The sequence below is a fragment of the Nicotiana tabacum genome, chromosome 6, assembly GCF_000715075.1.
Source record: "Nicotiana tabacum cultivar K326 chromosome 6, ASM71507v2, whole genome shotgun sequence".
NCBI lineage: Eukaryota > Viridiplantae > Streptophyta > Magnoliopsida > Solanales > Solanaceae > Nicotiana > Nicotiana tabacum.
Genome location: NC_134085.1, coordinates 185,793,158 through 185,820,929, shown reverse-complemented (window position 1 = coordinate 185,820,929; position 27,772 = coordinate 185,793,158). Strand labels below are relative to the sequence as shown.

The 27,772-nt window shown below is 35.1% G+C and overlaps 3 protein-coding genes and 1 pseudogene across 5 annotated transcripts; 2 read left to right on the top strand and 2 right to left on the bottom strand.

The window, feature by feature from the left end:
• Positions 1-508: 508 nt before the first annotated feature.
• Positions 509-4,777, top strand: LOC107805259 (25.3 kDa vesicle transport protein SEC22-1). Its single transcript, XM_016629257.2, has 6 exons — positions 509-687; positions 1,009-1,217; positions 2,013-2,173; positions 2,277-2,423; positions 3,752-3,828; positions 4,469-4,777. Exons 2-6 carry the CDS (start codon positions 1,030-1,032, stop codon positions 4,550-4,552), a joined length of 657 nt encoding a protein of 218 aa, XP_016484743.1. The 5' UTR covers positions 509-687; positions 1,009-1,029; the 3' UTR covers positions 4,553-4,777.
• A 2,780-nt stretch (positions 4,778-7,557) lies between these two features.
• On the bottom strand, positions 7,558-11,657 carry LOC107805250 (peroxisomal (S)-2-hydroxyacid oxidase GLO4-like; annotated as a pseudogene).
• Positions 11,658-11,800: 143 nt separating this feature from the next.
• LOC107805240 (peroxisomal (S)-2-hydroxyacid oxidase GLO4) lies at positions 11,801-16,507 on the bottom strand. The gene is made up of 12 exons (XM_016629240.2): positions 14,976-16,507; positions 14,720-14,868; positions 14,525-14,649; positions 14,125-14,171; positions 13,974-14,051; positions 13,759-13,883; positions 13,563-13,620; positions 13,393-13,455; positions 12,969-13,038; positions 12,753-12,853; positions 12,425-12,529; positions 11,801-12,321 (listed from the first exon to the last, which is right to left on the bottom strand). The coding sequence occupies exons 2-12, from the start codon at positions 14,860-14,862 to the stop codon at positions 12,142-12,144; spliced, it is 1,095 nt and encodes a 364-aa protein (XP_016484726.1). The 5' UTR covers positions 14,863-14,868; positions 14,976-16,507; the 3' UTR covers positions 11,801-12,141.
• Positions 16,508-19,038: 2,531 nt separating this feature from the next.
• LOC107805215 (peroxisomal (S)-2-hydroxyacid oxidase GLO4-like) lies at positions 19,039-25,251 on the top strand. 3 transcript variants are annotated; one of them, XM_016629233.2, is made up of 13 exons: positions 19,039-19,163; positions 20,053-20,198; positions 20,305-20,396; positions 20,485-20,531; positions 20,603-20,680; positions 20,776-20,900; positions 21,078-21,135; positions 21,775-21,837; positions 22,080-22,149; positions 22,545-22,645; positions 23,597-23,701; positions 23,794-24,609; positions 24,763-25,251. In XM_016629233.2, the coding sequence occupies exons 2-12, from the start codon at positions 20,059-20,061 to the stop codon at positions 23,968-23,970; spliced, it is 1,056 nt and encodes a 351-aa protein (XP_016484719.1). In that variant the 5' UTR covers positions 19,039-19,163; positions 20,053-20,058; the 3' UTR covers positions 23,971-24,609; positions 24,763-25,251. The 3 variants fall into 3 exon arrangements, with proteins under 3 accessions (XP_016484719.1, XP_016484698.1, XP_016484712.1); XM_016629212.2 differs by having other exon boundaries at positions 20,272-20,396; XM_016629226.2 differs by having other exon boundaries at positions 20,272-20,396; positions 23,794-25,251.
• Positions 25,252-27,772: the final 2,521 nt, after the last annotated feature.

The window sequence follows — 27,772 nt, the reverse complement described above, 5'->3', positions numbered from 1 at the left end:
AAATGGCCATTTTTTAACTTAAAAAACGGTCATATTTTCAGCCCAAACGGCTAGATTTTAAATATGGCCGTTTGTTTTTTTCTTTTTTTTTTTTTGAAAAATAGCCGTTGGGCCCGCCAGGCCCGCCGCAGGCCCGCCTGCCGGTCCCGGGCTAAACGGTCCCGGGCTCGTGGGCTCAACCATGAAGACCAGCCCGTGACGGGCTCAGGAGGCCCACCAAGACCGGCCCACCCAGGACCGGCCCACCAGGGCCACCAAGCCCGTTAGGCCGGTCCGGTCCGGTTCAGGCCCGGCCCACCGAGCAGCATTAGTCCCGGTTGGTAAATCGTTTATGGACTTAACGAATAACGAATTGGTTATGTCAAATGTGAATACGCCGTCATCCTTACCCCCAGACATAGGGCCCACTACACGTCTGTCTCCCAATCAAAATCGAACAACTCAGCACAGCTTATGTCAAATGTAGAAACGCCGTTTACATTTATCCACCCCCTCCCCCCATCTCTGCGAAATCTTTTCTCCCATCCCACTTATTACAGCTATATTGAACGACAGTACTATATACTGTTCATTTCTCTGAAAAATTCGAGAATTACAGAACTAGCGATTTAAATTCTTAACAAATTTATCAAAACAAGCGGATCGGGAACTGCAATTTAAGGGGTCACGCACGCATATGATCGATCGGTAATCTCGATCTATGCTGTTAATGCAACTTGTTTGCCTGATTTTGTGTTTATTCAATTTAATTTATTTATTTTACATTAGAAATTGAATGTCGTAGGTTTGAAATGTTAGGGTTAGCTCCTCTTAATTTATAGAATTTGACTTCTATTGTTAAGTTGTACGTAGTTGGTGTTTTACTTTATTCGATACTCCTAGAAAGCAAACATTTGCATTGACAAAGTAAATGCATTGTCATCCGTGGGAGTGTGTTTGACATAGATGATCCTATTAGAAATTAAGACGGCAAAAAGTTCAACTCTCACCTTTTGTGTTCGCTTGTAGTTATATGCTTGCGGAAGAAAAATGGTGAAGTTGACTCTGATTGCTCGTGTGACTGATGGCCTTCCGTTAGCGGAGGGCCTGGATGACAGTCGTGATGTTCCAGATGCAGATTTCTACAAACAGCAGGTGAAGGCCTTATTCAAGAACCTGTCAATGCGCCAAAATGACGCTTCAAGGATGTCTATTGAAACTGGACCTTATATCTTCCAGTATCCTTTTATTCATGTACTTTCCGATGTACATTATGATGTGTTTTGATTTCACTCTCGAAGCACAAGAGAATTCGGCAACTTCCTGTCTGAGCTTGACAAGTTATTTCTTGTGATAGGGTTTTGCGAGGGGAGGGGGTGGTATTCGTTAGAGACTTTTAATGAATATTTAACATTTTTAATAATCATTCTGCTCCTTGTCGGTACTGGTTATTGTGGGGATTTCAATTTGAAAACCTTACCAAGTCACAATACCAATTAGAAGGAAAATTCTAGTAGTTGATGGAATGTTCAGCATTCATAGTCCTTAACTTCTTTTTTCGGTTGCAATTTAACAGACAAGGAGTTTTCTGAATTTTTTCCCGAAATGATCAGTGTGGCTGGCTTAGTGCTTTTGATGAATGAGATTTTGCCTTGGATGTGTAGGAGCTGTTAAATACTCTTGGTCCCATTTTGCACATTCATTCTTTTGGTCTGGTTAATAGTTTTTCCACCTGATAAGATTTCACAGCTAAAACATTGTATTTTTAGTTTTTTCCTGGATTTATGAGTAGCATCAATTTCATCATTAACATGACTGACTGAATATGAAATCTAAAGGATGTTTTGGCATCTTAATCATTAACGTAATCCTGAGTATATGTGATCTTTTGGAGTAACTATTGTTGCCTTTACTACTTCTTTAGTCATGTGTACTTTCTGAACTACCTGTAATATTTGATCTACTGTCTCTTATGCTCCCTATTGAATGAGTCCCTTCCATGTATCTAGTATTCTCTTAACCCATGTTCTCAGTTATATCATTGAAGGACATGTTTGTTATCTGACAATGTGTGATCGCTCTTATCCCAAGAAACTTGCCTTTCAATATCTGGAGGACCTTAAGAATGAGTTTGAGCGTATAAATGGGAGTCAAATTGAAACTGCTGCTAGACCATATGCTTTTATTAAATTTGGTAAGAAATTATTTTCTTTTTACGCTTTTGCATTCGAACTATATTTCGTTGACACGGATTTTCTAATACTTGCATTATGTGATTTTTTACCTGTTGTAAAAAGATACATTCATACAGAAGACGAAGAAACTGTACCAGGATACTAGAACTCAACGCAATATTTCTAAGTTGAATGATGAGCTTTACGAAGTTCATCAGATAATGACTCGAAATGTACAAGAAGTTCTTGGTGTTGGTGAAAAGTTGGATCGTAAGTTTCTTATTCTAACATTTTCCTGATCTTCAGTACCTTATATTAACATTAGCTCGTTGTTCTGGATTTCTTCAATTTGATAATCTCAAAAGCATTGTGCTGTTAATTTGTTTTTTTCAGTTTATTATATAAGCAATACCAATCAGTTGATATCAACATTGAGTTTGTGTCATTACACTTGCATTATTTCTGGTGTTTGTAAGGAGTATTTCTAGTCTGGTTAGAGACTTGTATGTCCATGTATGATAAGTGTGAGAATTAGAGAATCTATTCTTTCAACTTAATTTGTCTTAATTTTTTTAAATTGTTATTGGAATGAAATGAACCTGAACAGAGGAGAGCGGATACAAAAGATTCTTATACTAATTCGCGAGTAGGACATAGTTGGTTGATATTGTTATCCTAATTTACCAGTTAATGATGGACTTTTTTGTTTAATTTCACATAGTAACCTCTATAAATTTTAAAATATGGATGCCTCCTAGAATTACCTGCCAGAACTTCAAGTGTCTATTTGGTAGTGTATCATCACAACTCTAAGACACAGTTTATATGTCTTGATGTGACTAATGCAATGTTTGGTTAGCGGTATTAAATAATACATGCATTACGTTTTATAAGAATCTATGTATTAACATATGGGGGATATATGAATACGTGTATTAGCAGTGTAGGGATTAAATTGTTTAAAGACAAAACTGCCCTTTTAAAGTAAATAATCCATGTATAACAGTCTCCTCATTCTTAATCACTGCATAACAATCCTTCTTTATTAATCCCGCATAAATAATCCAGCGTTATAATCCCCGTAAAACTAGTATGTGAACAAAATGACCCCTTAAGTTATAATTGTGTAGGCTGCAGGTTATATGCTTTATTGAAGACAGAAAATAACAATTTTTGGTTATAGTGTTGTGCTAATTTAATATGAAGTAAGAATGGTTCTGAACTTGTTCGATGAGATTTTATTATGGAATCAATAAGTCCATGCTAAAGAAAAGTGGGTTTTGGCTATACTTTTGAGAAAAATTATGATGGTTTTGGTGTAAAAGTAGTGGACCCAAATCCAACTTTGTGCAAATAGAATTAAGAGTTGCATCAGTTCTGACAATATTTGTTTTTTTCTAGATCCGAAAGGCACATGGCATTAGTCAGTTGTAGGATTTGTAGCTTTGACATTGATCAGACACTTATGATGATGTTTGGTTTTTTTTATCTACTTGGTTCTCCCTCTATTTTCACCCTTCCCATGTTCATTGTCCTATTCACTATAAACTTTATGATCGTAGTAGGTGACTAGCTTGTCTATGTATCAATTTTTGCAGAGGTTAGTCAGATGTCTAGTCGCTTGACATCTGAATCCCGGATATATGCTGATAAAGCGAAAGATTTGAATCGTCAGGTTAGTTTCATTGGCTTCACTAGATGATGACCTCATAATTTTGTTTGAAAGTTGAACTTTCACTTTTAGCTAGTAGGAACAGTAAGGCTGTACAATGATCTGAAAGAACATAAAGCTCGGTGTTCATTTTTTGGGTTCCCTTAGAATGCACTAGTCATGCTGCATTTGCAATGTTTCAGAAAGAATTAAATGCAGATAGAAGCTAAACATATGTTCATTAGTATTTTCAGCAATGTCATGTATGAAAACCTTGTTGAAGTTTATGGGGCTTGACTTGTGCAGTTGTTAGTATGAATGAATTTTCTCTTGCTGATCACACAGCTTGGCTTAAGAATGTGAACAATAGTCTTTTGCATGATATATCACCCGTGAAAATCACTCCATTCTAGCTCTACTTGCACTAGGATTAGTTGTTGGCTGGACTAGTTTTGCCTTAGACTGGTTCAATCAGCAAGTACTCTTCAGTTTATCATATATGGTTTCTCTTTCTGGCTCTCCATTAGGTACCTTGTTATCAGATACACGCAAAGATGAGCAACCTATGTAACTGATGGTTATCGGCTCACTTTTTCTCTTTATGCATGTGCATCTGGTTCTTTGACATTGCTCTAATTACTGATTCATTTCTTGACGTCTTTAGGCTTTGATTCGGAAATGGGCACCCGTTGCTATTGTCCTTGGAGTTGTCATTCTCCTCTTCTGGGTTAGAACAAAGATTTGGTGATGTTGCCATAAAGATGCAGATCAGTGATGAAGATACTTTTGATATGCCCCTTCTGTCACCCAGATGACCACCTGAGAGTTCAGTTGTCCAGCACGTGTAGTGCGTGCTTTCCAGCTGTGGTTGCCGGTCGAGCCATGCCAGTTTTTTAGTGTAAAAGAGAGGAAATGAAGCGTGACTATGTTGCTAAATTTTCAGAAATGATATCAATTTTCATTCTATTTGACATATGGTCCTTTTCTTGGGTCTTGTTAGTTAACTTCAGCACTTCCGTTGAGGTTATTTGTAGTTCCAGAGATGAAAGGTCACGACTTCTAGAATTTAAAGCAAAATACAAAGGAATTTTTACACCCTATAGAAAACTTTAGTACCCTATTTATTTTAAATAAATATCATTTTAAAATATTACATCCTATAGATACCTTTTATACTTTATAGTCAAATATCTAATTATAGTTACATCCTACATTTAAGGCACCATATATGCTAAATATTATTTTTCTCTCTCCTTTTTAGTCTTTTCTCTCACATAATCACAGTAAATATGACTAACCACGTTCTCTCTCTTTTTGCATACACTTTACTCTTTCTCCCTCAACCCACGATTCATACCTCTCCTCCCACCCAAATTCTCTAGTTCTCCTCCATTATCACTTCATTACAATCGCCTAGGGTAAGTTTAATTCGTTGATTTTGATAGATGAAGAGCAATTGGTTCAACTGTAGCGGCTCGATTCTGCTTGGCAGTGGTCGTTGAAGTAGGGTTCATAGCTTTTGCGTAATTCATGGCTTCATTTGTGGGATTTGAGGGTTGGGGATTGTTTGTAGTTGTTGTAGGAGGTTGGGCAGATGTGTTAAGGGGCTGACCAGCCGGAATTAATGGCTGGCCGCCGGCCGGCCAAGCCATCAGGCTGCTTCTCTCTCTAGATCGCCCAAATCGCCTATTTGTATTTAGTTGTATTCGAATGTATTTCAGTTGTATTCACATGTATTCAGTAGCATTAATTTTATATATTTTAGATGTATTAAAAAGTTATGTGTATTCTCTTGTATTCAGTTTTAATCAGTTGTATTTAACTATTTTATTCAGCAGAAGTTAGTTGTATTTTGTTACATTCAAGAGTTTTATTCAGCTGTATTCAGTTGTATTTTGTTGTATTCAAGTGTTTTATTCAGATGAATTAAGTTGTATTTTGTTGTATTCAACTGTATACAGTTCTATTTAACTGTATTATTCATATGTATTTCTCTTTATTCAGCTATAATCTTTATTATGTATCTTTCAAATACAGATTAATGAGGGATCGTTTTAGTTCGTTGAGTTAAATTAGGAGAATATCATGTGATTTGATTTCCTTAGTTCGTGGAGTTAAATTAGGAGAATATCATGTGATTTGATTTCCTTAGTTCGTGGAGTTAAATTAGGAGAATATCATGTGATTTGATTTCCTTCCGTTTTTAACCAGTTTAACCTTCTGTATTTAACGTTAATGCCGCTTGAATACAGCTAAATACATGTCAAACTTAGCTGGAATTCCAGTTTTTACGCCTATTTTTTTGGTTGTATTAATGAATACAACAGCTTAAATACATAAAATACATTGTATAAAAACATAAAATGTATCTATAACACGTAATATAGCAAATGGTATAAATGGCTAATTAGACTTAAAAGATGGTGCTTTATGAAAAATTCCCAAAGATATAATTAAATCCCTTAATTGAAGGCACTAATAATGGATTGGGAGACTTTTAAGATGAAATGTATATATTTTGTAAACAAAACTTGTGTAGGTCTGTTAATTTACTAAACATGAACATTTCGGGTAATAAAGTTTCCAATAGTGTATAGGAATGAAAAAATTGGGATTTGGGATTTGAGATTTTGCCAAAATATAAGCTAAATCTATGGCCAAACATGTGTTTGCCAAATAAAACCCAAGTTTATTTTGGCAAAATCTATTGCCAAACGGGTGCTTAGAGTTGTATCTGGACATGAATAGAATTTTGGGTTGTTTTTTGAATATTTGTGAGCAATCTGAGTGAAAATTTTGAAAAACAACTTTTTGGAGTTTTTCAAATTTTCAAAAAATTCAAAAATTCACTTTCACGTGAAAATTAAAAATTTTATGGCCAAACACTGATTTCAAAAATAAAAATCTTTCGAAAAAAAGTAAAAAATTCTTATGTCCAAACGGGCTCTTATAATCTCCAATCCAAAAATGCAAGAAGAGTGAATAAAGGAAGTCGGGCAACATTTGTGAAAATAATCGGGATACTTATAGTAGGCGTTTGGACATAAAATTGTAATGTTTGAAAAAATGTAATATTTGAATTTAAGTTGAAAAATAATATTTGAAATTTGAAATTATGTTTGGATATGCATTTCACTTTTTAACAAAATGTTGCAGTTTTATGAGTGGGGAAACAAAAATTTATAAATTTTTTGAAAAAGTGGTTGGTTTTTGAAAAACTCATTTTCGAATTTTTTAAAAAACTTACAAAATTTCATGGACAAACACGTTTTTGAAAAATATTTTCGAAAAAAGAAAGAAAGAATATCTATAGACAAATTGGTCCTTAATTTCAGGATAAAATATAAAATATAAAGATGGCCTTCACCGAATCTTTCTCCCAAACTCCTATGAGAAAGTCAAGGTTAAAACTACAAATAAAAGATTATCAAATTTGTTTTATTCACATATTCTATACTATTATATATGGTATATATTATTTCTTAATCCTATTAAAGTAAATCAGCTGAATAATCTTGTCGTTATTACCCGTATTATAATCGTCACATTATAATTTAAGTATAATTTGTTTACAAACAAACTTTTTTTAACCTATTATTATGTAACAATTAGGTACAAAAAGTCTTGAGCCACTTGACAGTTCTGAATTTCCCACTCAATTTACCATCAACCAAAATGTTTTTTGAATCTTGAAAATTCTCCCAATGTTCACTACACTCCCCAATTAACAGAGAATTGTTGGGCAAATCAAGGAACATTCAACTGATGTGCAGGTATTATAAGGAAATAATACAAGGATTTAATTATTGGAAAGTATAAAAAATCATATACAAACATTGATAATACCTCTGCACAAAGAAGATTATTACAAAGCAAGATGTGACATTATTGTTGAGTTGGGGCAGTCCATTTATTTAAGGTAGAGAGGATGGAAACTACATCCGACTAAGGAAACTTTCATTTTCTGTCTTAACATGGCTTCTGGTTATGTCATTCACATTGCAGCAGCCAGCAAGAGCCATTGTCTGCTCAAGTTCATTCTTCAGCATTTCAATAACTTGCTTTACACCAGACTCACCCTTACAACAGCTTTTGCACCAAGTGCTAAGGCCTTGAATATGTCTGTTCCTCGCCTAATTCCTCCATCAAAGAACACTGGAACTTTATCTTGAACAGCATGGACCACCTGAAACCATTGGAAATTAAGGAGGAACATATGGAATATACATATACATTGAAAGATTTTGGTTCGATTTTGGTGGAGACATTCGGATTAAAGAGGAACTTTGTGTAGCAAGACATCAATCATGTAAGGAAGGAAATCACCTCTTCAAGAACAGAAATAGTAGCTGGAGTATAATCTAGTTGCCGAGCTCCATGATTTGAGACAATAATTCCTGCAACTCCTGCTTCAATTGCTGCGAAAAAATAGTATAAGAAAAATCTTTAGAAAAAAAAATCAAAGTTTATATATGTTAAAACATATTGAAACTTTTCCTATCATCTAAAAAGAAATGCAAAAGAAGCTTGCTAGAAGATATACTTTGACAAGTATGTATAAGTTAAAACGATATCTCAAATATTCAGTTCCATGGAAACTTATATGGAATTTAGAGAAACAAGTACATTGACATATGGAGGCAATAGAGTTTCTATTGACTTCAGCTAAGGTTTATGATAGATGTTATACCATCTTCACTAGTGAGAATGCCCTTTATCAGAATTGGCAACTTGGTAACTGATTTTAACCATGCTATATCCTGCAAAGTTTTGGAGAGTGTGAGGATTACTGAATAATATGGTGAATCATATATTGTATTAAACTGTGAGAACTCTGATCATTCTCAAAAGTATTTTGTGGCTCAGCTATTTTACATATTTTAACATGCATTGACATCCTCAGCAAAATTTGCATTCAAGGACCAAGACTATGTTTCATTGTATAATCTTCAAATGTGGGTTAAGTAACAATATATTTAACTTTTAAATCTTGTACCTTCCAGCAAAACGAAGGGTCAAGAGTTTCTTCAGCGTATGCTTCAGTTGTGGAGCCTTTGGCCCGCAGAATTTTATTTTTTAATTAGCAAGCATAGTCTATAATGTTTGCAAGTAGATACATCGATGGCGAATTATGGAATTTCCGCGTAGTAAACTAATAAAAGAGAACACTAATGCATATAGTAGGAGGAACCAACTAATTGTGACATTGGAGTCCTGCAAAATAAGCTTGTTCTTCAAGGAGTTTCAAGTTCGAGCCGTAGAAGCAACCACTAATGCTTGCATTAGGTTATTAGGTTGTCTACATCATACCCCTTTGGCTGCGGCCCTTCCCCGGACCCTGCGTGAACGCGGGATGCCTTGTGCACCGGGCTACCCATGTTTCAGCTTACATGTAATTTGTCTAATAATTGGTTTTAGCAAAAAACCAGAAATTAACGGTTTAACTTACAGAAACAACTTCAGTTGATACAAGACCTTCAAAGTTCCCGAACCGAGGTGCAACCATCCTGCAATTCTGACTCTTAGTAAGATTAACACAAAATCATATAATTCTGAATGATGAAACCGATAAACTATGAAAAGGATTTTAGCTAGACTTCAATGACAAACAAAACATTATACACATTACTTATTCTTTATATCAGCCTCCTTTTTTCCAAGCCTTGGAGTATCGGCAGTGAGAATTATAGCCCTGAATCCGTTGCTCTCAGCTTTCCTTACCACAAGTTCTATTATATCTCTCTTGAAAGCCTATTGACAAAAGAATAAATTACCTATCTATTGCAGAACACAAAACCAAGTGAAGATATATGAAGATCATGAGAGATAGGAATAATGAGTTACGGAAGTTTGAAGGAAGCGAACAGCATTGCAGCTTGAAGCAACCTCCTCCACTGTGCATGTAGACGTAAATGCCAATCCCTATACCCAGAGAATTCAGAATCCACACACCAGAATTCGAAGCTGATGTTTTTATCTTAAGGAAAATATTACCATGATTACATTACATGCTGCTGCACCTCTAGCTGTTGCAACTTCTCCTGTCATAGATACAACAGCTTTATGGAACAAGAGCGACATGGTACGTTCAGCTAACAGACTTAAGGTTAAAATGATTTTTATTCAAACCTTCAGAATGTGCCAATTGATGTGAGGAAGTTGGAGCAACTATAATGGGAGCCGACGTCTTGTTACCAAGTATAACAGTTGACATGTCTATTTTGCTCACATCAACAAGCATTCTTGGCCGAATACTGATTTTTATGAAAAGTTAGTCCTAGAAATCTGTCAGTTGCCAACTGAAGAGCAGGAATTACAAACTTACGTGATTCTATGAAATGCTTCTGTATTTTCTTTTAGTGTATATTGATCCTCAGTTCCTCCTGCAAAGAAGTCATAGTACATCTTTGGAAGAGCTTGCCTAGCTAGCTCTTCAAATTCATTGACATTAACTGGTTTAACTGCCATTTAGCCAGCATACACGAGCAATCGTATGTTAAATATTCTCTCATTGTAGAATTTTGGTCTTCTTTTAAGAGCAGAACTCGAGGTGTTGAAGCAACAAAATTTAGTACCTGTAGGATACAGAGAAGAGTACACACTCTCCAGTATCTCTCCTTGCTGTAATTGAACTTAGAGATAGCCTTTTGAATTGCTGTGTGCAGCTTTTAAATGATCAGAGGATTATCTGTTTCCATTTCCATGCAATAGTCAAAACTCAAAAGTGTGGGGGTCCGGAGGTGAAGGAAATAGGCATGTGTCTATACACTAATCATTTGGCTGCAAATGATTCTTGGCAGGTGAAAGGCACCAGGTCAAAGAAATGAAAGAAGGGAACATAACTACTGAGAAAGAAGGGGGAGAACTTGTGGTGTAAATCATCTCCGTATTGGTGCAATGTAATTACGCTTTTATGATTCTAGCTGTAGCTTGATGGTAATGAAGATTTCAATGTGTGAATTGATTGCAATGTTGACTTTTTAAAATGCAATCCAGGTGAAGACTTTATCAAGGAGGTTTTGATGATTTGGCCCTTCTATATTTTTGGAGGTGAAGCCTTATGAGCTTATTTTCAGAAGGTTCTATAAAACATTGCGATACTTTTAGGTCGTTTGGTTGGGAAACAAGTTATCCCACGATTAATTATTCTGGGATTAGTTATCCCGGGATTATTATCCCACCCTTCCATAGGGATAAAAATAACACTACAATCCCCGGATAACTAATCCCGAGATTAGTTATACCCCGATTTTATCCCAACCAGATGTAGGATAAACTCATCTCAAATTTTATTCCGCGATTAATTATCCCTTATTGCTCGTACCAAACGAGCCTATGGATCAACCACGGTCATTTGAGAGACTCATTCATGTTATTTGCTTTGGTTGATCCATCTGCTATTAGAGTCTATGAACCAATCAAGGCCATTTGAGGAACTCAAACCTGTTATTGCCTTGGATGATTCATCTACTCTGAGTCTATTGATCAACGAAGACCGTTTGAGGGACTATTCCTGTTATTTGCTTTAGCATATCCATGTACTCTCATTCCTGTTATTTGCTTTAGTTATTTCTTGTTAACACATTAATAAATCATTAGTTTCTTGTTTACATAATATTAAATCACTGATCTACTGGAAAATCCTTTGTTAAATGATTGATTTCTTCATCCAAAAACGTCTTAGATCCCTCTGAAAACGTGGCCTTGAATTAGCTCATGAAAAAAAGGAACTCTAATTATTTTTGTTTTTGTAGTTATTCTCTTACAGATCATGCCGAGGGTCTATCGGAAGCAGCCTCTCTATGAGGTAGGGATAAGGTCTGCGTACATACTACCTTCCCCAGACTCCATTTATGGGATCAAACTGAGTTTGTTGTTGTTGCTGTTCTCTTACAGATCATAGTCATCATATCTTCTGGGTGTAATCTGTAAAATTTCAGTGGCTTCTAAAATCTTGCTGAATAAAATTTTCAGGTAAAAAAATAACAAGTACAAGTAACTAAAAAACCCAATTCTCATACAGACAATACATAATCTTTTAATTTCCACTTTCAAGTTTTATCCTACAATGGTGACAAGGAAAGCATAGCATCTGAAAGTGGATTAGTTGTACGAGAATGCTAAGCAAAAGGGAGCATCTCATATCGATCAGTTGGCCTATATCTGCTTCGGAAATCGAAGTTAGAGTCCAACAAGCTAAGTAGGTCCGCGGAAATATGACCGCTTATTATAGGACATAGGTTACTAATCAATGCTACTTAAATAGAGTTACCTGATTCTATAAATAGTTTTTTACATCGAAGAACTTAAACTCATTTAAGAAATAGAGGATGGAAACTACATCCTACAAAGGAACCTTTCTTTCTCTGTCTTAACATGGCTTCTGGTTATGTCATTCACATTGCAGCAGCCAGCAAGCGCCATGGTCTGCTCAAGTTCATTCTTCAGCATTTCAATGACTTGCTTTACCCCAGACTCTCCCTTAGTGGCCAGTCCATAGACAATCGGTCGACCAATCTGCACGAATATGAATTAGGTTAAATTTATACTGGTAGTGTAATCTTATTTACACTGTCTGTGTATATAAGTTAAATCCACTTATTCAAATCATTAAGTTTACCAGAACAGCTTTTGCGCCAAGTGCTAACGCCTTGAATATGTCTGTTCCTCGCCTAATTCCTCCATCAAGAAGAACTGGAACTTTGCCTTGAACAGCATTGACCACCTAAAACCATTGAAAATTAAGAAGGAATATATAGAAGCCAATATATATACATTAAAGGATTTTGATTCGCTTTTGATGGAGACATTTGGATTAAAGAGGAGATTTCAAATCCATAAATCTTAAATTTTTTAAGAATTCAAATAACTTATTTCAACTTTCAGTTGAAAAGAATTCAAATGAGCTTTGTGTGGCAAGACATCAATCATGTAAGGAAGGAAATCGCCTCTTCAAGAACAGAAATAGTAGCTGGAGTATAATCTAGTTGCCGAGCTCCATGGTTAGAGACAATAATTCCTGCAACTCCTGCTTCAACTGCTTTTATTGCTGCAAAAGATAGTATAAGAAAAATCTTAGGAAGAAATGCTCACTCAGTGAGACTTGGTAGGAAAATTTGAAGCTTTCTATGCAAACAGCTAAGGTTGGGTGATAAAAATTATACCATCTTCACCAGTGAGAACGCCCTTAATCAGAATTGGCAACTTGGTAACTGATTTTAACCACACTATATCCTGCAAAATTTTTGGAGAATGTGCGTGTTTAAGAACATAGTGGATCATATTTGTGTTGAACTCGGAAAACAATACTTTGTAGCTCAGCAATTTTACAAATTTTAACATATGTTGGCATCAAGAGTTTTCGAGCCGTGGAATCAGCCACTAATGCTAGCATCAGGGTAGGCTGCCTACATAACACCCCTTGGGATGCGGCCCTTCCTGGACCCTGCATGAACGAAGGATGCTTCATGCACCGGGTTGCCCTTTTTTTGGCATCAATACTTTGAGTTCATGGATCAAGACTGTATTTCATCGTATCTTCTAATGTGGTATTAAGGAACAGATATATGTAACTTTTAAATCTTGTACCTTCCAGCAAAGCGAAGGATCAAGAGTTCCTGCAGCGTATGCTTCAAGATTTGAGCCCTTGTCCTGCAGAAATTTGTTAGTGGATTAATAAGCACAGTCTACACTAGTTTCAAAGTTGATATCTAAGTAATTGCTTTTGGTAAAAAGCTATTATATATGGTTTAACTTACAGAAACTACTTCAGTTGTTATAAGACCTTCAAAGTTCCTCAACCGAGGTGAAATCATCCTGCAATTCTGACTCTTAGTTGATCAACACAGGACCCAAAATTTATAAAATTTCTTAAAGTACTAAAATGATGGAACCGACATCTTCTAGATAAGATGAACAATGAAAAGAATTCAGTAAAAAGGATATACAACTTACTTATTCTTTATATCAGCCTCCCTTCTGCCAAGCCTTGGAGTATCAGCAGTGAGAATTATAGCCCTGAATCCATTGCTCTCAGCTTTGTGTACCATAAGTTCGGTTATATCTCTCCTTTTGTAAACCTATCAACAAGGAAAAAATTCGCAATCTGTTAACAAAACACAAAAATCAGTAATGATATATGATCATGAGAGACAGGAATAATAATTTACATATGTTTGGAAGAAGCGAACAGCGTTGCAGCTTGAAGCAACCTCCTCAATGGTGCATGTGGCCGTAAATGACAATCCCTATGAATCAAGAGAACTCAATATTCACACACCGTGAATTCGGAATGGATATGCTATTTTGGAAAACTATTACCATGATAACATTACATGCTGCAGCACCTCTAGCTGTTGCAACTTCCCCTGGCATAAATACAACAGCTTTATGGAATAAGACCTACATACATAGTACATTCAGCTAACAACATACTAGGTAGTTATAATTGATAAGGAAAATGGTTAAAAATACTCCTCGACTGCACGAAATATCTTAATTTTATACATTGGGAACATTCGCACTTGCCATTAGCAGTTTCATATTTGCCCTTGACCCTAATATAGCTCCAATTTGAGCTTCACTAAAGTCAAGGGCAAATAGGAGACTAATTCGCTAATGGTAAGGTATGAATGGAAGTAAAATATATAACAGATGGTAAATTAAAATATTTCACATAGTAGAGGGATAAATCTTTTTCCCTAATTAATTTTATCCAAACCTTCAGGATGTGCCAATTGATGTGAGGAAGTTGGGGCAACCATAATGGGAGCCGACGTCTTGTGACCGAGTATAACAGTTGATATGTCTATTCTGCTCACATCAACAAGTATTCTTGGCCTAATACTGAGTTTCTGAAAAGGTTAGTGCTACAATCTCCGTTGCCAAATCACGAGCAAAAATTATACTAACTTACGTGATTCTACGAAATGCTTCTATATTTTCATTTAGTGTATACTGATCTTCAGCTCCTCCAGCAAAGAAGTCATAGTACATCTTTGGAAGAGCTTGCTTAGCTAGCTCTTGAAATTCATTCACATTAACTGCTTCACCTGCCATTTTAGCCTGCACACACCAGCATTCCTATGTCAAATATCTCTAATTTGAGACACTAAAAACAAGACATATTGATTAAACAGAACTTGAGGTTTTGAAGTAAAAGCATACAGTACCTGTAGGATACAGAGAAGAGTTCACAGCTCAAATTTGCTAATGGCTGTAGTTGAACTTAAAGATAGCCTTCTTGAATTGCGCTGCGTGCACAACAGCACAAGCCACTTGGATAACTTTTTTTAACACTTGTAAATGATTAGCTCTGTGCTTTGGAAGTTTCTGTTTGTCTTTTTAATATTATAGTAGTAAGTATTTTGATCTAGCATCAACAGGGTAACACTTGATATGATATGATGTCCGTGCCACAAGTGGAGCTACTTTTGTCGATTTCATGTGATTGCCTAAGAATTGTAAAAATCAAAAGAAGAAAACGGACAGAAAAGAAAAGACAAAAGAAGTGAAGAAAAAGAAACAGAGAGATAAAGGGGAAAATGAAAGGTGAAAGGGACAGGACAAGGAAAAGATCAAGAAGGGTGAGAACGAAAGGGAGAACTTGAGTAAATCGCGTGATTGATACAGTTTTCTTTTCTTGTGCAGATATCAAATTCTAGCAATAAACTTGACGGTAATGAAGATTTCAGCATATGAATTAATTGGAGTTTGGAATGCTGAGTTTAAATGCATCCCAGGTCATATAGGATATAAGACAAGAACAGGAGATAAAAGTCCTTAGTTAAAAAAACCAAAACCTCGTCGAAACCCATCAATAAACTCAACATCTGAGAAATTACGGGCTCTTTCGAAATTGTTTGTAGTCAAAACATGTAAACCCGTCTATATCTTTTACCTTTTTTCTCTCTTCTTCTCTTTCCTTATTTTTCTGATGCACTATACTAATCGGTTCGCTGGGTCAAAGAAACCATAAAAGAATGGAGAAAAGGAGATAAAGAAATTATGAAAACAAAAGTCTTTCAGGTGCAAATACATTATAACCGAGAAAATTACCACCGTATAAAGAGGAACTCATGCCACAAAATTAGAATTTGTGTACATATAAAATTCAGAGAGCGAAAGACGAGCTAAATTTTATTTGACAAAAAATGAAGAGGACAAATAAACAAAGTGACAAGAGGAAAAACTAAATCCATGTTCTTATTCACAAAAGCAAAGACAAGTCTAACACGACAAGGAAGCAAACATAAGATGAACAGAGAAATAAAAACTCCTAACTGAATTTATAGCCTCATGTGCTTAGTTCTAAGCAAATTCCATGATCATGTCATTGCTAAAGCTCCTAATCACTTCTGGTATTTTCATTACAACCACTTTCTCCCTCCCCCTTTCTCCTCTTTCTTCCTCCTCCTTTCTCGGATCTATCTGCTCTATTGGAGCAACGGACGTCGACGACAAAGTAGCAGCTTCCCGCTGAGCATCCAGTATTCTCCTAAGCCTCTCTTCACCAACACCAAATGCAACTGCAAATTGAGGTCCTCTCATGCTTTCTAGTATTGAATTCTCACCTACCAAGAACTGTGGACAGAAATCCAAAACGTACAGATGAACTTGGGTCCATTTCATATTGGATGAATTTCGAATACCAAATTGTCTAAATTAAAAGAGACCGAAAAAATCCCAAAGCTTATGTCATAGGCTTCTAAAACTTATTTACAACTTTCATACATTATTTATACTCAGTTATATACAACTACAATATCATACAACTTAAACACAATTTTTATACAATATGTCTTTTGTATATTTTATATCTGATTTATACATAGTAAAAACAAGTTTCATACAACTAATTATATATTATACAACTTATTTACAACTTTCACACATTATTTCTACCCAGTTAAATACAACTACAATAACATACAACTTTTTTACAAATTTTATACAAAATATATACAAAATTTATACAATATATCTTTTGTATATTTTGTATCTGATTTATACATACTAAAAAACACATTTCATACAACTAATTATATATTATACTGCAACTTATCTACAACTTATTTATAACTTATCTACAATTTTCATACATTATTTCTAACTAAGAGGTTGTGAGTTCGAGTCTCCCTAAAAGCAAGGTGGGAAGTTCTTGGAGGGAATGATGGCGAGGGTCTATTTGGAAACAGTCTCTCTACCCCAGGTTAGGGGTAAGGTCTGCATACACACTACTCTCCCCAGACCGCACTAAGTGGGATTATACTGGGTTGTTGTTGTTGCATTTCTACTCAGTTATATACAACTACAATATCATACAATATCATACAACTTAAATATAATTTTAATACAATGTTGTTCAACTTTCATACAATAGTTAAATAAATAAAAGAAAAATATATAAACAACATAATACAATTTTTCTACAATTTCGTAAATATAATGTATATCATGTCTTCTTCTTCTTCTTCTTCTTCTTCTTCTTCTTCTTCTTCGACGAGTTTCAATCTGAAATTCAGCCAAAATCAAGTCTAACCTTCACCGAAACACTCTCAAAATTGAGATATAAACTCCAAATTATATTCCCAATTGTTTGCAACAATACCCAATCCAAATAAATAATGATTTTTCAAAACCCAAATTCGAATTCAAAGCTTTAAAGCTTTTTAATGGTTGTCAATGATGAAATTGCTGCTCTTTTTCCTTTGCTTTACATTACTGAAATTAGGGATTGAGAGATAGAGAGAGACGTAAAGAGAATTCCCAATTCTTTGCAACAACATCCAATTCAAACAAATAATTTTTTTGGGGTAAATTCTCTAAGAAAACACTCAAATCAAATGTAAGAATATCGACTCTTTTGCCCCTTCTAGGGCTGTTCTTTGAAGCTATTTTCTTCTTCATTGAAAATCAAGCAAAGTACAAATGTTAATGGAGGTGATTTTTTGAAGAAGAGAGTAAAAATTAAGAATGCTTATGGAAGAAGAGAGGAAATATGCGTTAATTGAGGGATTCTGAATTTTGTGAAGAGAAAATTGTGTGTGAGTGTAAGATACGTGGGGGAGGGGGTGGGATATGAAGAGAGAAACGTGGGGGAGTAGAAGATACGTTAGAATGTACATAAATGGTAATTGTGTATATAAAATGTAATTATAGTAAAACTTGAGTAGGGAGGGTAATATAATTTCATATAGTGTATAAGAATGTAACAATGTCAATCCGAAAACCAGTTCAATAGTTAGTTTTGGGCCAAATCCCTAATAATATAAATTTAGGAAATATGTTTTGAAAACGTATGTCCAAACACATTTTCATCTCCAAATCAAATTTCACCCAAATCAGATTTTTCAAAACAAATTTAAAAATTTATGGTCAAACCCTAACTAATTTTCAAATACCATTTTTACTTGGAAAAAAAATCAACTTTATTTTTGTAACTTTACAATTCTTATGTCCAAACGCCCACTAATACTACTAAATGATTGGATCGCTCCTAGAATATTTCTAAAAGATTAACAATAACAATTTGTGTCTGGAAAAAAATAGTTTCTCTAAACGGAAAAGGGTTCAAAATGCCCCTAAACTATTGAAAAAGGTTTAAAAATACCCTTTATCTACCCTTTATCTACCTATTGGGCTAAAATAATTATTCTTTTTGTAAAACTTAAAAAAAAAATTGCAAAATATTTTCATTTTTTAAACTAATGCACCAATAGTCCACTAATTTAGTAAGGTCTTCTTTTTTTATTTTTTTTAAATTTTTACAAAAACAATTCAGTTTTTACATAATTTTTATTTCATTTTTCAGTTTTTTATAGCATTTTTTTTGTAAAAACTAAAAAAAATTGTAAAAATAGAAAAAAATGTTTTTAATAAAATATATTTTTCATTATTTTAAAGAAAAAACATTTCCTTTTTAAAAAAAAACTAAAAAAATATATTTTTCAAAAACGAAAATATTTTATTAAAAACATTTTTTTTTGTTTTTACAAAATTTGTTTTTTAGTTTTTACAAAAAATGCTTTAAGAAAACTGGAAAAAAATATTTTTTTGTAAAAACTGAATTATTTTTTGTAAAGACTGGAAAAGAAGAAGAAGAAGAAGATTTTACTAAATTAATGTACTACTGGTGCATTAGTTTAAAATATAAAAATATTTTGTAAATAATTTTTTTAAATTTTATAAAAAAAATAATAATTATTTTTAATTCAGCTCCGTGCATTTTGAACCCTTTTCGTCCAAAGTGAAAAGCGTTAAAATTTAAGCTTTTGAAAAGGCTACTTGTGAGTTTAAGTAAGTTTTAACAGCAGGAAGAAGCAGTGGAGAATTGCCTAAATCTTCTCTGTATCGTCCAGGTACTAAAATTGTTTCTTACCATCTTCCATTTTCCTGTTTGAATTAGTTGGAAAGGTCTCTTTTTAAAATTAAAATTAAAAAATGGAGCTTTACTGCAGTATTTTGATATGTCTGATAGTTGAACTCGTCTGATCACATGATGTGATTTCTGAATCTGAATTATTACATGCTTTAGTTCCTAAGCTCTAATATGTATTTAAGGCCTAAAACCACTGTTACAAAGGATTCGTTCTTTACCTAAACACACTTGAGTGATTAAATCGTATACATACAAACATTTCAATTTTAAATAGGAATCTATTACGCCCTCAGTTCCATATTATACAACCCTTTTTTTCTTTTTAATCTGTTTCCATAAACGGCATATTTCTATATTTGGGAAGTCCTTAACTTTAAACTTTCGCATAACATATTTAAGATCACAAGTTGTAAAATTACTTTTGAGATGTGCCACAAGTCTTTCTTTTTCTCTTAAACTCATGTCAAATACCGCCATATAAAATGAAATAAGGGAATACATCCTAAGACAGCAAATGCTCTGGCCCAGGCGAAGCCAGGATTTTCCTCTAAGGGTGTTCAAACTTGAAAAAGTAAAAACAATTCTCAACAAAGGGTGTTCAATATATGTTTTGTACCTCTAAAACCTGATATTTTATCTATATACACAGTATAATTTTCCGACATAGGGTGGTCAATAAGTGTGGCTTCGCCCCTGCTCTGGCCTCACTATGTAATAGTTCAATGGGTAGAGATTTTACCACCCACCTAGTCCTGGTTATTTGGAGAACAAATAGTTGACAATTTCTCGAGTCTCTTTTAATATGAAGTAGACAGAAGATCAAAGTTCTAGAATGAAGGAATGTAAGATATGAACGCTTGTGTAAGCAGGCTAAAATGGCAGAACCAGTTAATGTGAACGAATTCCAAGTGCTTGCTAGGCAGGCCCTTCCGAAGATGTACTATAACTACTATACTGGAGGAGCTGAGGACCAGCACACCCTAAGAGAAAATGTAGAAGCATTTCGTAGAATCACGTAAGTTTGTAATTTCTTGCTCTATAGTTGTTAACAGACAGAGATATCTATCACTAACTTTTCAGAAACTCAGTATTCGACCTAGAATACTTGTTGATGTGAGCAGGATAGACATGTCAACGGCTATACTCGGTTACAAGACATCCGCTCCTATTATGATTGCCCCAACTGCCATGCATAAATTGGCACATCCTGAAGGTTTGTATTAAGATCAATTATCATCCTAGTCGCTTAGCTGAACACAATATGTAGCTCTGATTACAGAAAGCCGTTAAACTAATGCCAGGAGAAGTTGCTACAGCTAGAGCCGCTGCAGCATCTGATGTTATTATGGTAATATTGTTCTAAACCAGATCAATTTCCAATTCTTGTATGCGGATAGTGCTGAACTCTCTTGGTTATAGGGACTGTCATATATGTCAACCTGCACAGTGGAGGAGGTTACATCGAGCTGCAATGCTGTTCGCTTCTTCCAAATATATGTGATTTTATTCTTCCTAACCATCGAGATCTCCGTGTATCTTTACTGCTTTTTTTTGGGGGGGTGTTTTGAAGCAGAAGGTTCTTCTGTCAATAGGTTTACAAAAGGAGGGATATAACAGCATTTATGGTACAAAGAGCTGAGAGGAATGGGTTTAAGGCTATTATTCTTACTGCTGATACCCCGAGGCTTGGTAGAAGGGAGGCAGATATAAAGAATAAGTAACCTATTTATCTTTTTGCTGTCATTCAAGTCTAGCTAAACTCCGTTTCGCCGTTCTTCTTCAATCTTATCTGGATAGAAATAAGTTTTATCATTTAGTATTTAAGAAATTTTAAGAATTCCTACAGTATTGGTAATCCTGTGTTAATCTAGAAAGAGAGGAGTTACAATTGCAGGATGGTCGCACCTCAGTTGAAGAACTTTGAAGGTCTTATATCAACTGAATATGTTTCTGTAAGTAAAACCATTATGGCTTTACAGACAAAACACTTGTTAAACTGAAAGAGGCGAATTGTGAAACTCTTTTAAGAAACAGAATTTATTTTCTAGGACTAAAATGTCTCTTGTTGGCTGATTATTCCTACTAAATCTGCTGTTCTTTCTGAATGACTCATTCCTTTCTCCTTCTATTTGTTGGGAGTTGGGGAGGTTGACGCTAGGGATTAGCTTCAACATTCGCTATGCCTGAATTACATACTATTACTCTTAAAAAGGAAGTTCCTTGAGTACCAAACACAAGGTCATGTTTTGTGCATGTAATGCCAAACTGAAATGGTCAATTTTGGCTATAAAGTAAAAACTATAAAGTATTAATTCTGTTCCCAAGTAGTGTAGAGCCTATGTTTCCATTAAAGGGGCTCCTGCTTTGACTTACCAATTAGCTGATCACAACTAGTTGTTAGACGCACTGTCTGCTGCTTCAGTTTGTTGAATATAGTGTACAATAGCAATGCTTCTGTACTCATCTGTGTGCTACTGGTTTATATGGGTTCATGTTCTCGTTCATTAGTTTGATATGCAGAAATTCCATTAGTCATCATAATCTTGAAAATGGTGTAGATTTTGCTTACGTCTACTAATAAAACTCTGCAGGACGACGGCTCAAATATTGAAGCCTTTGCTGCTGTAACTTTTGATGCTTCCTTGTGTTGGAAGGTACAGAATTTTAGGTTTATTCTTTTGTTCCTTATTACCACATGATATACCTCAAGGATGATTTAAACTCTTGAGCCTAGAAGGAACATTTTGGTTGAGGATGTCAATGTATGTTAAAGGAAGTAAAATTGCTGGAGCTACAAAAGTACATTATAGAAGGATGGGAGTGTCATTTGTTACTAACTACAAATACGATCAACTGTTCTCCCTTTTGATCCCTTTATGCTACAAAATATTTTCAGGATATCGCGTGGTTGAAATCAATTACCAACTTGCCAATTCTGATTAAGGGCGTTCTGACTTCTGAAGATGGTATTTATCACTGAATCCTAGATAGCTGCATAGTTTAGGTTTCTTCACTGATTATGTCTATAAGGATATGGGCAAAGTAAATGATCATGAAAGGAAAAGGTTGGTGTTTGTCAATCATACATGAGAACTTTAGAAGGGAACTGGTTAAGATAAGATGCAAAAATCTGTTAGGAAGTGCAGTCAAGTAAACAGGGAAGAAAACAATAGATGTACAGACATCATGAAGAACGTAGGAAATATAGTTACAAATCTTTCAAGGAGAAATTTTCAGAATGAAATGATAGTGAAATCCAAATAGCTGACTCCGACTTACTTTGGGATCGAACTGTTGTTGTAAGGTCTCACTATTTGACTCTTTCGGCTAAAGACTTGGCATGTACTACTACTTTTTGCAGCAATAAAAGCAGTTGAAGTAGGAGTTGCAGGAATTATTGTCTCTAACCATGGAGCTCGGCAACTAGATTATGCTCCAGCTACTATTTCTGTTCTTGAAGAGGTTATTCCCTATCTTCCTGGTATATTTGACGTTATCTTTTACTGAATGTTGGTAAGTTCACTGGTTTAGATTTTTAGACTTTTAACGTGGCACATGGAATAAAATATATTAGTCCATTGTAAACAATTTTAGCACAAATTTTTTCAGTATGGAACATTCAAAGTAAAATGGAATATCATGCAGAGGCGGAGCTAGAATTTGAAACTTATGGGTTCAAGATTCTAGTTCTTTTGAGTTACTGGGTTCTAAATTAATAATTTGTATATATTCAATAAATTTTTTAAGATAAATACAGGATTCGAACCAAAGTATCTTAGTTCGGCTGAACGCGTAATCAACACACTGGCTCCGCCCCTGTTATCACGGGCTTTTCAGTTTTCTCAATACAAATACGAATAGAAAACAAAAAGAAAGGAAGCTTTGGAGGCATGCTTAGTGAAAATTAAACCAGAGATATAACATGCTTTGGAGGAATTATAAAAGTTGTATGCCTGTCAAATGTATAGCAAGGACTCTTGGACATGGTTGAATGGGGCTGCCTGTCATGTTTGAGCTCCACAGCATGATATTGGGTCCTTATATCAAGCTAGTCGTGCATGATAAAGTTGTTGCCATGTGACCAGGAGGTCACGGGTTCGGGCCGTGGAAATAGCCTCTTGTAGAAATGTAGGTAAGGTTGCGTATAGACCCTTGTGGTCCGGCCCTTCCCCGGACCCTACGCATAGCGAGAGCTTAGTGCACCGCGCTTCCCTTTTATATCAAGCTAGCCGTGCGAGAGTCATCTATGTCATCTGAATTGATAAAATGGCCTATTTTGGATTGAGGGATTTGGTCCTATTTGTTTCAAATTTACAAGTCTAATCATTTGCATTTGTTTCGATATCTAAGTAAATTTAGATTTGAAACACAATGCGAATCACATAATTGTTCTAAAATCTCCAATGGTTTCAGGTGGTCCATGCTATTCAAGATAAAGTTCCAGTTTTCTTTGATGGAGGAGTGAGGCGAGGAACAGACATATTCAAGGTCTTAGCACTTGGCGCAAAAGCTGTTCTGGTAAACTTATTTGAAAGTTCTTACCTCAATTTTTCCAGTTTGTTAAGCTTTAGATTTTCCCTTCCCTGTAATCTAAAACAATATACCTGCAGATTGGTCGAGCAGTTGTGTATGGCCTGGCTGCAAAGGGGGAGCATGGGGTAAAGCAAGTTATTGAAATGCTCAAGAATGAACTTGAGTTGACAATGACCCTTTCTGGCTGCTGTACTATCAACGACATTACCAGAAGCCACGTGAAAACAGATAAAGAAATATGCTGTAGGATGTAGTTTCGTCGTGGAAGCAGCCAAGTATATCCCTGTATTTAAGGGCAGCCACTCAGCTTCAGTTCTTTAGAGTTCCTTTTACATCTATTCCAGTATATTCCTTTTATTTTCCTATCATCTTTCCGTGTTATTTCCCTTAGGTTCTTTTATCAAAAACCAACAATTAGTATTAGAGCCATCTTCTTAAGGGACCTGAGTAAAAAAAAATCTTGAGTGAGCGAATTTTTCTCAATTGGCTCCTCCAGTCTTTGATGGTAAAAATTATCAACTGCGGGCAGTGAGAATAGAGATTTACTTGGAGACTTTAGATCTTTGGGAGGCCGTGGAAGAGAATTATGATGTTCTTCTACTACCTAACAATCCCACGGTGGCCCAGATCAAGAGTCATAAGGAAAAAAACCCAGGAAATCAAAGGCGAAAGCAACTTTGTTTGCTGGTGTGTCTGCAACAATTTTTACGAGAATTATGGCTCTCAAATCAGCAAAGGAAATTTGGGATTATCTGAAGGAAGAATATGCAGGAAATGAAAGAACACGAGGCATGAGGGTGTTGAATTTAGTAAGGGAATTCGAGTTACAGAAAATGAAGGAATATGAGACCGTCAAAGAATACTCAGATCGGTTGCTTGGCATTGTTAACAAGGTAAGATTGCTTGGTACTAAATTTAAAGATTCAAGAATTGTTGAAAATATTCTTGTTACGGTGCCTTAAAAATATGAAGTATCTATAATTACCTTGGAAAACACAAAGGATCTATCCAAGATTACCTTGGCAGAATTGTTAAATACATTGCAGGCACAAGAGCAAATGAGGCTTATGAGGCAAGATGGTATGGTTGAAGGAGTCTCGGCAGTCAACCACAAAACTCAAAGCAAGGGTAATAATGCAAAAAAAAAATAAAAAAAAATTACCCACCTTGTCAGCACTGTGGTAAAAAAGGTCATCCACCATTCAAATGTTGGAAGAGGCCAAATGCAAAGTGCAAAATTTGCAACCAACTTGGTCATGAAGCTGTAATTTGCAAAGGCAAATCTCAAAAGCATGAAGCAGATGCCCAAGTCGCCAATGAAGAAGAAGAAGATCATTTGTTTGTGGAAACTCTTCTTCGACCAAGAAATCTGATTTTTGGATAATTGATAGTGGTTGTACAAACCACATGACATATGACAGAAATCTTTTCAAAGAATTCACGTTTATGGGAAATAAGAAAGTCAGAATTGGGAATGGTGATTATATTCTTGCTAAAGGAAAAGGAATTGTTGCAATCGCAACAAATTCAGGTACTAAGAAATTTTCAAATGTTATTTATGTTCCTGCTATTGATCAAAATTTATTGAGTGTTGGACAACTAATGAAAAAGGGATTTAGTATCCTTTGAAGATAAACATTGTTTCATTTATGATGTAACTGGACTTGAGATTTTAAGGGTTAAAATAAGAGGTAAAAACTTCTCATTTGATCCAACAGAAGATGAAAAATAGAGCCAAAAGAATCTACAAACTGCAGATAATCCTCCAACTAAGGACATATGTGAAAATGAGGCAAAGAAGAAGTTGTCAATATCTCAAAAAAATAAAATCTGGAAGAAAGTTGACAAGCCTTAAGGAAAAATGCAAATCTGGAAGAAAGTTGACAAGCCTCGAGACAAGATGCAAATGAAGATAGAAAAAAAAGCCAATTTATTTCACTGACAATCATGAGATGTAGCAAAATAGAAAAGTGAACTCAATTTACTGCAAGTCCAAAAATAAGTTGGTAGATTTACGTACAAAGTCGCTTCCAATTAAAGGTTTACAAGGCATAAATTCAGTATTTGCAGCTTCAAAAGCAAGGAGGAGTGTTAGAAATATGATGCTCTCAGTAAAATTATTTTACTGTTTCAGCGTAAGAGTTATTTACTACAGTAATTTAGTTTGAATCTGAAATAATTTTGAACTAGTCTTTAGGAGTTTGTTTTTTTCAATAGATTTTGTGCTAATTTTTTAAGTTAGTATTTCTCTTATAAATTGTAATCCAAATTCAGTGAAATAATATAGAATTTTCAGCTTCAGTTCTTTAGAGTTCCTTTTATATCTATTCCAGTATATTCTTTTTATTTTTCTGTCATCTTCCCGTATTATTTCCCTTAGTTTCTTTTATCAAAAACCAACAAATATATCATTATTCTATACAAGCGACTCAACTAGTTTTCTGAATACAATAAATGTGTACCCAGACTTTATGCTTTGCTGCTAGTGCTGGACATAAAGACAACTTCAGAAAGAATGAAGGTGATGCAGTTCATAAGTTACCTTACTACGGCCTCATAGCTTCAAAGCTTTCAGACTCAATAGGAGAAGAGAGTTAAAGAACGATAGCGCACGTGTTTGGCTACCACGCAGATCTACATCTTCAACATTGAAAAGTATGAGTGCTCAGTTGGCGGTTCGATACTCAGTATATGATGAGCCCACCATTCTAGCCTTCTCACCTAAATATTAGGTTTTAGTTCAACGCCGCGGGGTTTCCAAGTCCAATCCGAGTACTCACGCCTACAAACTTTGATAAAGCTCCGATCACGTAGAAAGAAAATTGTATACTAGACCTTCCCTCATGGAGAACTGAGCAAGGTTCTCAACCTTAGGAGAGGGTCTTTAATATGAATTGCAAAAAACACACAAGAATTGGTATCGATTGAAGGCGTAATGGCTTCTTGGCCACTTAGACTTGTAGGGCTTTTGAAAGCCGATACATGAACTTTGTATTTTCCCATTTGAATACTCGAACTCATGATTCCCTTAACTAATAAACACATTTGACCGTTGACCATGCTATGTGACAGTGACAACTGACAAATGTGATGTGGACAATGCGTGTCAGTCACACAGAAAATGTGCGTGAATGCAATATTCTAATTAAAGAAAATATTTTATCAATAGGGAAAAAATTAAAAAATGAAAAAGAAAAGAAAATTACATCCAGGTGCTGAAATTACATCCACGACTGTAACAAAAATGGCGGGGCAATGGTGAAGTTAGAACAGAATGTATCAATGAGGGGTTTAAAGGAGAAATAACCGACGGTACGTTTTAGAAGTCCTGGTGAGGTGTCTATTTTTCCGAGCCGCCTGAACTTTTAAAGCATGGTGCTGCAAGTTATTAGATATTATCACCGAATTTCCTCTGGGAGTTGCACCGGAAGTGGTGGAGTTTGATTTTTGTAGCTCTCGCATCCAAGGTCCTATCATATTACCAAATATGAGGTTTTCGAAGCTCTCTAAAACCATGGATTCCTATTGAACGGAGAGGTGGTATGAACGGAGTAATAGCTTCAGGTCTTTTTCTCTCTTTCTTTTTTCTTTTTTTAATTTGTAATTTCTTTTTTGCTTATTTAGCATTTAAAAATAGGACCCACAAATAACACATGTCAAGTAACAAAATAGTCTAGTATATGATGTGTTGTACATGTCAGCGCAATTGATATACACACACTACTGGATGTATTTATTAGTACTCATTCTGTCAAGTTGAGTGTTCAAATGGGAAAATTTAAGGTTCATGTATCGGCTTTCAAAAGCCCTGCAAGTCTAATTGGTCAGGAAGTCATTCCGCCTTGTGCACATTATGCACATTAGCACAAGTCTAGAATTGTGGTATGAAAAATCAGCCTTCCCACTTAAATGTTACTCTCTCCGTCCCAATTTATGTGGCACTATTTGACTTGGCATGGAGTTTTAGAAAGACACGCCGATTTCTAAAATTATGAATCAAAAAGTTGTTTATTAGAAACCCTAAAAAGAAATGAGCACCATATAAACTGGAACGGA